The sequence below is a fragment of the Salminus brasiliensis genome, chromosome 3, assembly GCF_030463535.1.
Source record: "Salminus brasiliensis chromosome 3, fSalBra1.hap2, whole genome shotgun sequence".
Taxonomy (NCBI): Eukaryota; Metazoa; Chordata; class Actinopteri; order Characiformes; family Bryconidae; genus Salminus; species Salminus brasiliensis.
In genome coordinates this window covers 7,140,483-7,152,525 of record NC_132880.1, presented here as the reverse complement: position 1 = coordinate 7,152,525, position 12,043 = coordinate 7,140,483, and the positions used below count along the sequence as shown (strand labels likewise).

General features: G+C 43.7%; 1 protein-coding gene across 2 annotated transcripts in view; it reads left to right on the top strand.

The window, feature by feature from the left end:
• LOC140551734 (histone deacetylase 9-B) overlaps positions 1 to 12,043 on the top strand; it is a 67,955-nt gene that overhangs the window by 48,129 nt on the left and 7,783 nt on the right. For both annotated transcript variants that reach the window (XM_072675324.1, XM_072675325.1), the window contains exons 7-11: positions 1,579 to 1,713; positions 2,829 to 2,935; positions 7,031 to 7,153; positions 10,272 to 10,419; positions 11,613 to 11,824. In XM_072675324.1, the coding sequence (XP_072531425.1) occupies positions 1,579 to 1,713; positions 2,829 to 2,935; positions 7,031 to 7,153; positions 10,272 to 10,419; positions 11,613 to 11,824 (725 nt within the window). The remainder of the gene's footprint in view (positions 1 to 1,578; positions 1,714 to 2,828; positions 2,936 to 7,030; positions 7,154 to 10,271; positions 10,420 to 11,612; positions 11,825 to 12,043) is intronic.

Sequence of the window (12,043 nt, the reverse complement as noted above, 5' to 3'; positions counted from 1 at the left end):
TCACTCTTCACAGCATCATACACTGTTACATCACTAGTTACATCCTCATAAACTGTTGCATCACTCTTCACAGCATCATACACCATTACATCACTCATCACAGCATCATACACTGTTACATCAGTCTTCACAGCATCATACACCATTACATCACTCATCACAGCATCATACACCATTACATCACTCTCCACTGCATCATGCACCATTACATCACTCTTCACAGCATCATACACTGTTACATCACTCTTCACAGCATCATGCACTGTTACATCACTCATCACAGCATCATACACCATTACATCACTCTTCACAGCATCATACACCATTATATCACTCTTCGCAGCATCATACACTGTTGCATCACTGTTTGTGCTCTCCTAAGACCTCTCTGAGAGCGGTCTGGGCGTGGTCTTAATATTCTAATAAACATGTGTCTCTGACAGCCCTCTATTGCTGGCCAACAAACTTTGTTCATGTTACCATAGCAATGCACACAGACAAACAGAGAAGTTGCTTACTTTTACTTACTTTACTTTGAACTATGGTTGTGATTTCACAGATCATTAGGGGTCTCCTGAGGATCTGATATCTGGAACCGAGAGATGTGTGCTGCTGGAGTGGTGGTGCACTGTTCTGCTGTGCAGCAATACCTGCACTAATATGACCTTCATGGGAAGAATCGTTAGAAGAATACTAGGGATGCACCGATTTCGCTTTTTCAGTTCCGCTACCGATACAGATGCATAAACTTTGCATATCGGTCGATACACGATACAGATCCAAGACCACTGTTGAATGAATAAACCGTATACCTCACCATGTGGGAGAGACTTAAGTAAAATAAAATATAACAATTTAACACACAGATATAAATGTACTAAATTCCTATTTATTTCTCAGTAAAATAAACAGTTGTGCAGGACCTTGCATTCACATCCAGAACAAAAAAGGAGTCAAACTTCTTAAAATCTATTAGAATAAATAAAATGTATCAGCCACAACTGAAAATAAGTAGCTTCACTTTGTCAAACACAAAAACAGTAATCAGTCTTATTTTAAAATATTTAGCGTGATTCAAAATAAAATCTAGCAGCTGAACCTGAGAATAAATAAGTACCTTGATTAAACATACAAGCAGCAATAAAAAACTGCTAACATGTAAAGATTTACTGCAGTCTCACACCAACAGATTAAAGTTAAAGGATCAGTTCCATGGATCGGCCTAATTATCCGATACCCGGTCCAGCAAATTTTGTTAATATCGGGATCAATATCCGATCCTAATATCGGATCGGTGTATCTCTACAGAATACTTCTACCTCTTCAACACCAAATCCGATTGCAGATGTTTTCTAAAAGGTATAAGAGCTTGTTTAGATGTTCCTTTGAAAACAAGTCCTGTGACAGTAGATGAAGTGACAGTAGAACGGTTTGGCTGCAGTGAGCAAGGTTTATGCTGTGGTGGAGCAGAATAACGAAACTATATATTAAATATACAAAACAATTAATGAGTTCATTAAAGCTGTGTTTTGAAAGCGTTTGTTCACTTCCATCTCTGTCTGCCTGTCTGTCCCTTAGCATCTGAGCCCAATCTAAAGGTGCGTTCCCGGTTGAAGCAGAAGGTATCGGAGAGGAGGAACGGCCCCATGCAGCGCCGCAGAGACGGCAGTGTGCTCGTCACGCCACCCAAGAAACGCTCGCTGGAGCCCAGTGGTGAGGAGATACCATTAATGCATACACCTCTGTAGACCTCTGTAGTCCAGCGTCATTCTGTAGCCCTGATATGCAAGACCTGGGGTGAACAGTAATGTCCCATGTTTAACATTCTTCGATCCACAGTGTCTCAAGTGTAATGCCTTCTATCACGGGAATACGTCAGGCAGATAGAGGGCATTATCATCCACAGTGGACAGGGGTGCTTAATGATCGTGACCGACGGCGTCTGGCTAGAATTGTCCTTGCGAACAGACAAGCGACTCTGTGACCCGCAGCTCAGTGTAGTTGTTTTTAGCTTCCATGGGCTATGGGAGCAGAAGACCCTGGCATGGGTCACGTGGCGTGGTCTGATGAGTCTCAGCACCAGTTGTTTTTGGCTGATGGTAAAGTTTGTGTGTGTCACTGAAGAACTAGGGAGGTTGGGTGGTGATTATTCAACATTTTGACCTGACTGGACACACTTCTGAACGCAGTTGCTGCATGCAATCAAATCTTTAATCCAAAAATATAGAAGAAAGCCTTCCCTGGACAGTAGAGACAGTTACTCCAACAAAAACAGTATTAACTCTTGCTTTTTTTTAAAAGTACCTTTGATTTCAGAAATAACGATGAATGAGCAGGTGTCCCAATACTTTTGCCCATAGAGTTTGGACATTGTATACACTGGGAATACTGTATATTGCATTGGGATCAACAGGGAAACCATTGTTGTGCTTTTCTCTTCGGTTTTACTCTAAATGTAAGGAATCGGACAAGCTACCAGTTGGGACCAGTTTTTTATACTAGTGCTACGAAGCTAATCGATCTGATAAGTAATGGAAGCTAAACACTCCACTGCAAACTGCAAACCCCCAAATTCATTCCAGACATGCTGAAACGGCAAGTGTTTTCCTATATGATTTATTAGGCTGTATGACATGCTGTTGTCTATTAAAAGGGACATAAACGTGTCACAGAGCTGAACAGCCTGAATTTCCGTGCTTTTTAAGACACCAGTGTGTCATACACCATCTAAATGAGTTCAGAGATCATTATGGTACCAGTGTGTAGCAGGTCATTCTTTCATGGTCAGTCTCCATCATCAGCTCTAAAGTGTTTTCTGTCTTTCACAGATTCCTCAGCTAATGACAGCTCTCCCAGCTCCGGCCCCAGCTCTCCCATTGGCTTATGCAGCAATGAGAACGGAGCGCCCTACCGGCCCAGCACCACCCAGCTTGAGGTAAGTAGAGTACTGCTTTACGAGCTCTGTCTACTCTACATTCTTTAAAGAGCCACATACAACTTACAAGTTTCTTCATCTTAGAGAAGATCCATTTAACCAGGTTCTACATCAGACTACTTCTTTACTCTTAACTTTACTAAAGAACCTGTGGAAAAACGCTTGGTTTTAAGAGTGTATCTCATTTATCGTTGATCAGTTTAAAAAAAACTTATTCAGTTGATATTGAATAAGAGCAGTGATATTATAATGGGCTTTAAGAACTATTTGGATCCTATAATGGTTCTTTGCAGGGATAAAGGGTTCTTTGCATTGATAGAAAAACTTTATGCAGATAGTTCGGATCCTTTTAACCCCCTAAGTCTTAGTTAATTATTCAGTTTTTTGGTATTCCTAAAGGAAATCTATTGTTGAGTGCCACAGGGTTCTATTTTAGGGCCTATGCAATTCATGTAAATTAAAATAGTAATGAAGTATAGGCCTACATGCAGGGTTTAAAGGGTTTAAGGGGTTTAAAAGGGGGTAAACGATGGGTTAAAAGGGTTCCATACAACCTCAGCAAAAAGGGACAAAGCCAGAAAGGTTGGTTTTCTCTAATAAGGCGAGTGAGTAATACATCACTGAGCGCATATCAAGCCTGAACTGAGTTCAGCCTTTGAGCAAGAAGGTCCTGGATCCATGTCGTTGCAGAAAAAGCAGGTTGAATTCTTGGCTACTGTACTCTTTAGTTTGACACCCTGAAAAGTCCCTGGTTGAGCTCCACGGCGCTTTAGCACGCAATGTGTTGTTTATGCGTGTTGGCTAGCGTCTCCGGGCCCCGGCAAATGTTCCGTTGTTTGGAGCTTGTGTGAAAACCTGCTGAAAGAGCGTGAGTTGGTTCCTCCAGGCCCTCATAACAGCGTACTGTTAAACAGAGCAGTGTCATAAACAACACTCTTAAAAACTCATTCGGCTTCTCAGCGTGATTACATCAGTCCCCTGAGCGACTGCACACACTGCCTCCCTCCGTCCCTCCCTTTCGCGCTTTCGCTCACTCTCTCTCACTCTCTCTCACTCTCTCTCTGATGTGCGTGCATGTTATTGTAGGGTTATTTATTGGGTATTGTGCAGTCACTGTGAACTGAAGGTGTTCTGGCACGAGTTGCATGTGTACAGCATACTGGACAAAAGTATTGGGACACATGCTCATTCATTGTTTCCTCCAAAATCAAGGGTATGAAAAATATATAGTTTATCCGGCTTTTGTTGGAGTAACGGTCTCTACTGCCCAGGAAAGAAGGCTTTTACTAGATTTTGGTGCAAGCACTGCTGTGAGGATTTGATTGTACTCTGTCAGAATGTTGGATGATCACCACCCAACCTCATCCCAACACAGTTTCTCCACTGCTCCACAGCTGAATGCTGGGGAGCTTTATACCCCTCTAGCCCACGCCTGGCATTTGGCATGGTGCCAATAGGTTCATGTTTATCTGCTGTAGAGAGAGTCCTATTCTATTGGCAGTACTTCTCTACAGGGACTAGACAAGCGGTGTGCGTGCATTTACACATCCGTGTCAGCAATGGGTGCAAACTTAAAGTGGCTGCATGCATTCATTAGAAGGGGTGTCCAAAAATATTTGGACATATAGTGCATACTGTAATTGGACCGATTAGCATCAAGGTATTGGGTTGACTCGAATTATAGTGCATAAGACCTGAAAATGTGCATATTGTAAGACCAGTGCTTACTGAATAATAAGCATTAGGGTTAATAATGAAAGATTAATCAGGCTGGAGTTGAAGGGTTAAGGCCAGACCTCTGCTTGTCTGTGACTGGCAGGTCTTTTCCGCTCTGTGCTGCGGTTTCTGGCTGAAACTGCTGGAATGGGGCTGAAGGCGGGAGGTGTGTGTGTGTGTTGGGGGGGGTGCTCTGTGTGTGTTGCTCTGAAGTTCTGCCCAAGCATTTCCTCATTGGGCCGCGGGCCAGCGTACGGGGGCAGCAAAGCCCCCCTTTCCCCTCTTGCAGGACCCCTGAACACAATGGAGCTCTTTCTGCAGCTCATCTTCACACACAGCCCCCAGAGAGCGCCTGTTTGTGTTTGTCTACCATAACTCTCCTGTGAAATGCAAGAAGGGATGGGCTTAAGACAAAGTTAGTGAATGTGTGTGTGTGTGTATGTGGCAGAGAGAGAGTATGTGGGTGGGTGCGTTTATGTGTGTGTATGTGTGTCCGTGTGAGTGTGTGTGCTCTTGTGTTTAAGGCTTAATTGCTATCCCAGACTTCAGGATCTGTGGACCCCCCATACTGAGCTAAAGCTGGAAAGTGTGCTCACATAGACACACACACACACACACACACACACACACATACAAGGACTTGTTTTATTACAACATTAGAACATGTACATACATAAGTCCTAAATGTTGTCTACTATACATATTATTACTATATATTCTATACAGTATACGTAAGGGATACATATGGTATAATATAGCAGTATGGGATAATATCATACCTATATGACAGAAATATTTTCCATATGTCATAAATATTGTCCCATGTGTGTTATATTTTTAAATATCTATATGTCATAATAATATTGTCCCATCTGTATTACACATATGGTAATTTCTGTATGTCATAGGGATATTGCCCCCTATGCATTGTGTATATGGAAGCATCTATATGTCATATAGATATTGTCCCATATGTAGTATGTACATGTTTATATATTTTAGAATAATATCGTCCTATATATAGTATTGTTAGTATATGTTATATTTGGCGCAATATCCTACCTATATGATATAAATAGATCCTATATGTCAGTACTATTTGTCCCATGTGTATGTTATTTTATATGTTATTATATATATATATACACACAGAGCAATACTACTCTACAGGGACTAGACAAGCTGTATGTGTGCATTTGCAAATTTGTGTCAGCATTAATCAGGGGTGTCCACAAACATTTGGACAGGTAGTGTATATGGTACTACTCATATTCCTCAGTGATATTGCCACATATGTATTATACATGTATAAGTATCTGTAACACTTTACTGCAGGGCAGCGTTTACAAGGCTACATAAGGCCACATAAGGCCTTCGTAAACATCAATAAAGGCTTATTTCAGTGTGATTTATGTGCCTATTGTCCACATTGATGCTATTTGACCTCACCAAGTATGATAAAAACGGACACTTATTGGATTAAAAGCTATTATTAACGTCTTATATTTGGATTTCTGTCAGTTATCAGCAAGTGTTGCCTGTGTGTCTAGACATAAGAGTTATTGAGCCTAATCCTAAACCTGAGGTGTCTGAGGAAAGCTGAAGAAATGACATAAGAAATGGGCAAAAATAAAGAACTTCACAAAGGCAGGAGCGTTTTGCTGGACCTGCATTGTTGGATTGGCCTGCTTTTCCCGGCAAAGTCTGGACGTTTCTGTCCTGAGAATGTAGGAAAACAAACACACGCATGCACACACACAAACATGCGGTGTGATATTGACACAACCTCAGTCCCCTCACAGATGCTGTAGACATGGAGTTTCCTGTTTGTCTAGTGGAGGCTTGGCATGGTGTTTTCAGAGCTTTGTTACATTAAGCTTTCCTTTTCACAGCCCCCAGGGGTGTAATAAGAAGGTGAAAACCTGGAGAGTGTGCATATGTGTGTGTCTGTGTGTGTGTCTGTGTGTGTGTGTGTGTGTGTGTGTGTGTGTGTGTACGTGTGTGTCTATATTGGTGGTCAGATGTCTTGCTTGGAAGCGAGCTCCAGTGACCCTATTCATATCAGGTTCACACATGCATGCAAACACACACAGACACACACACACACACACACACACACATGCATGCACTTCTTCTTCAAGTAAAAGAGTTATAGTTGGGATGAGGAGGCTAATTTGACCATCTTGCCTCAGAGGCTAAATCCATCACTAAGGGTTATGTCATTCTTCCAGGCCTTGGTTGGAAAGCAGTTTTTGAGGGCGGGTTTCTGAGCATTTACTCCATCAAACACAGAACGCTTTGAGGTTTGGGGAGAACCTTTCATGAGTTTCTTGAGCTCTCATCTCCTTAGTTAACAATCTCCCATCCTCTCTCTTCCAGAAATATCTACCACAGGGTGGGATCATGAAGGCAGATGGCTCCATGGCTCTGCTGAACCTCTACACGTCGCCTTCCCTGCCCAACCTCACCCTGGGTCTCCACTCTGGACCTTCTCCAATCAGCGTGAGTTCCTCTCAAGAGTTCGCCGCCAGATTGAATAAGACATCATGCAATTCGAGTCACATCAGTGAGAGACATTCACCAGGATATCAGCCAGGATGGGAATGTCAGCCAGTCAGACGCCCATCGGTGCTAAGGGGCTCTCGCTCTTAAAAATAACAGCTCATAATAGGTTCTTGGCTTAGATGTACAGTAGATAGTTCTAGACGGGAAAACATAGAACGTTTTCATTATAGGGGGGTTCTTTAAACCTTAAAAAGGCTTTGCACACTCAAACATCTCATTAGCCAAAAGGACACTCTATGTCCAAATGTTTGTGGACACCCCTTCTAATAAATGCACACACAGCTTGTCTGGTAGAGAAGTACTGCCAGTAGAATAGGACTCTCCGGAGCAGATAAACATGAACCTATTGGCATCATGTCTAATGCCAGGCGTGGGCTAGAGAGGTATAAAGCCCCCCCAGCATTGAGCTGTGGAGTAGTGGAACTACAGTGTGTTCTGGAATGACGGTGCTCCATCCAGTATTTTAGGACGAGTCGGGGAAACTGGCGAGGCATTTACAAATGTATCTGTTTAACCTACAATTGCTGCACCACAGACCCTAGCTAAAATACAAATGACAAAAGTATTGGGACGCCTGCTCATTTCTTTATTTCTCACACAACCAAGCGTATTAAAAAAGAGTTCAACCTAAGCTTTTGTTGGAGTAACTGTCTCTACTGTCCATTGAAGAAGGCTTTCTAATAGATTTTGGAGGAGCATTGCTGTGAGGATTTGATTGTATTCAGCGACAAGAGCGTCAGTGAGGTCAGGATGTTCGATGATCACTACCCCACCTCAATCTCAATCCCAACTCCCCAACTCCCAAATCCCAAAAGTATTGAATGGAGCACCATCCATCATTCCAGAGAACACAGCTCCACTGCTCCACAGCTCAGTGCTGGGGGGCTTTATACCCCTCTAGGCCACGCTTGGCAATAAGCATAGTGCCAATAGGTTCATGTTTTTGTGCTCCAGAGAGTCCTATTCTATTGGCAGTACTTCTCTACAGGATCTAGATAGATCTGTGTCTGCAATTGGTGCAACATTTGGACATGTAGTGTTACATGTCAAATCATGTAGGGGTTAATTATTGAGGTTTATGTCAGGCATTCATGTCAGACACTTGCGTGGGCATGCAGTGGGCCATCACTTTCTCACAGTTCTCCATTAGAATGAAACGGACACTGTCCAATAATCAGAGTCCCACCAGTGCATATTATTCCCACTGTCTGACAATCACTGTTAATCCCCCAGAGTTCCTCACCGGAGTGAAACAGACACCATTGGAACAACAGCCCACGTCTCACTCCTCTATTTCCATGATCAGCCGAATCGAGATCAGATCTAAGATCAGAGCTGTTGCTCTGCAAGGTTTTATGAACGCTGGCCCGGGTCTCAGTCTCTGACTCTGGATGGGAGCAGATATGAATAGAGCCTCTTAGAAAAACACAAGGTATCTGAAGCAGTATTTTTAGGAGTAAGTGAGCCATCGGGCCTCTTCTATTTCTGGAGAAAGCACCAAATACCGTATGAGGAATTCTCCTCGCCAAGCGGCGGACAGATACGAACAGAATCCTCCTCGGAGAGAGAAGAGCAGTCACACATATTCTTTTTGGAGCCGGCAAGGTGAACGGGACGAGAGTGCTGGGAGACGGGTCTTAATTTGGAGGGAGAGAGAAGGAGGTGTAGAGAGAGTAGAAAGAGAGAGCTAAGCAGACTGCCAGAGAGAGAGAGAGAGAGAGAGAGAGAGAGAGAGAAAGAAGGGGGAGAGTGAGATGTGTATATGATCTCAAATTAGACTGTGAGACAGAATTTGTGTGAAAGAGAGAGAAGAAAGAACAGAGAGAAAGCTAGCATGCGAGAGAGAAACAAAAGAATTGAACGTGAAAGAGAGAGAGAGAGAGGAACAGAGAGAGAGAGAGAGAGAGAGAGAGAGAGAGAGAGAGAGAGAGAGAGAGGAACTAAGAGAAAATAAAATTATAGAGAGTGGGAGTGAGAGAGGGGACGAGAGCGAGTGAGAGAAAGAACATAAAGAGAGAAAAGAACAGGAAAATGGAAAGAGAGAGGATAGCAAATGAGAGAGAGCAAGAGAAAGAGAGAGAGGGGGGGATACAGACATAAAGAGTAAGAGAAGATTGAGAGCGAGAGAAGAATAGAGAGGAGAAAGAGAGGGAAAGAGTGAGAGAAGGAGAGAGAGTGAGATTTGTGTATATCATCTCATATTAGACTGTGAGACAGAATTTGAGAGAGAGAGAGAAAGAAAAGAACAGAAAGTGCATGAGAAAGAGAGAGAGAGAGAGAGAAAGAAAAGAACAGAAAGTGCGAAAGAGAGAGAGAGAAAAGAACAGAAAGTGCGAGAGAGAAAGAGAGAGAGAAAAGAACAGAAAGAGAGAGAGAGAGAGAGAGAAAAGAACAGAAAGAGAGAGAGAGAGAGAGAAAAGAACAGAAAGTGCGAGAGAGAGAAAGAGAGAGAGAGATAGAGAGATGAAGAATTGCTAACAGTTTCCTCCTTCACTCCAGCTCTCTGGATTAATGCCCAGCCATAGGGGGCTCTGACCTTTCACCTGAAGGCTCTCTAGCTCTTGTGTAAATAGGGAGTGTGAGGTTTGGGTTTCAGGGTGCGCTCTTTATCGCCTCGTTTATCACCGCACGATAAAAGCGCAGAGAAATGGGCTCTGCTGCTGCTCAGAACAATACCACAGGGCTATCAGGGAGTTCATAGGAGAATTACTTCCTTTTTAACCAAAGCAGCTGCAGCGGAGTGTTCCTCTAAACACAGCACCTGTAAGCACGGCTGTAGCGCTCAAATACACGCTAATAGGTGCTCATTTGTCAGGTTGCGATAATGGGACAGAACCGTGATCTCTGTTCAGCGTGCATCATGTTCATTTTTCTCCAGGTTTCATTAAGTCTGTGCGTAATGTGAACCTCTCCATGAATCAGTGGAAAGGAGCCAAGTTTCTCCTAGCAGTCTTGCACCAGCTCTTAATGAAAACATCTCATCTTCATCTGCTTGACCCTTCTCTCTCCCCCTCTCTCCCTCCCTCTCTCTCTCTTTCTCTGCTTGCCCTTGCAGTCTGCCACGTCCTCAAAGGAGCACGCAGGTGAGGCAGTGGCCGGACAGCCCATTGGCCGCGAGTCAAAAGTGAACAGCAGCCACCAGGCCCTGCTGCAACACCTTCTGCTGAAGGAGCAGAACAGACAGCAGAAGATGCTCTCGTCCGGTACGAACTTACGCCCTCCCTAGCACACCACCAGATGACCAGAAATCTGTGTGTTTGTAAATATGTCCAAATGTTTGTGAACACCCCTTGTAATGAATTCATTCAGCCACTTTAAGTTGCCCCCACAGTTTGTCTAGTCCCTGTGTGGAGGAGTACTGCCATTAGAATAGGACCATCTAAAGCAGATAAACATGAACCTACTGGCATCATGTCTAATGCCAGGCGTGGGCTAGAGGGGTATAAAGCCCCCCCCCAGCATTGAGCTATGGAGCAGTGCAACTATGTTCTCTGGGATGATGGATGAAAGTGCTCCATCCAATACGTCTGGGATGAGTTGGGGATGAGGAGGGGTGGTGATGATCAACATCCTGACCTCACTAATGCTCTTAGTGCCGAATGCAATCAGATCCTCATAGCAATGCTTCAGAATCTAGTAGAAATAATTAGAAATAAGTAGAAATAACTGTCAGTACTTATAATGTATATATACTGTATGGACAAAAGTATAGGGACGCACCACCTGCCACAGGTGTATAGAATAAGAGCCCCTCCTAGATATTCTATTGTGGATCAGCATCAGCTGTAAGGGGTATTATTAAAAAGTGAAGGTGTTTAGGACCCAACTCAGCCACAAAGTGTCAGACCACATAAAGTTACAGAGCTGGGTCAAGGCAGACTGTTGAGCTCAGAGCATAGTGCAGAAAAGTCTCCAACGCTTTGCTGCCTCAATAACTGCAGAGCTCCAGACCTGCTGCTGTTAGAGCTACAAAGGGGAACCAACTCCATATTAATGCCTATGGGTTTAGAATGGGATGTCCTAAAAGCCCCTGTAGGTGTAATGTGTAAGTGTCCCAATACTTTTGTGCATATAATGTTTAACCTAAACACATGGTTTAAACCCATTTCTTCTTGTAAATACTTCACATTAGAACAGATGCAGGTAAAAATGAATACAGTAAAGGTAAAAAAGGTGCCCTCCGCCAGTGCATGTGTGTGTTCAATTCCATCACCAGCTCACCAGGTTCAACATCATTGAGCACTGATTAACCAAACCAGGTGCTGGATGAGACTATAAGTAATACTAGACTCCCGTGAGGAGACCTTTGGAGAAGTTTAATGAGTTATTTTTAAATGAATGTTATTAGTGTTTATTCTAATATTAGTGTTTTACTGAGCTCTTTCTGTCGTCTCAGGCAGCGTCGCTGTGCTGCCCCAGTCTCCCCTGGTGATGAAGGAGCGCTCAGGAGCAGGGGCTCGTCCCAGGTTGCCACGACACCGCCCACTGAACCGGACACAGTCGGCGCCTCTGCCCCAGAGCACACTGGCCCAGCTCGTGCTTCAGCAGCAGCACCACAACTTCGTGGAGAAGCAGAAGCAGTACCACCAGCAGGTCCACATTAACCAGGTACCTCAGTCTGCTGTCAGTCGTCTCACCTCACTCTTTCACTGGAACAAGGCTGTCAGGCTCAAGCCCCAGAAGGCATTTTTTATGCATCTGTTAATAAAACAGAACCAATGCCTGGGAGTTAGTCTCGTAAGTCAAGCAAAAGCGATGGGTCTCTGATAGTACAGGTGTGATTCGAATCTAGAATGCAGGATTTGACCTAATCCAGATTGTGGGGTT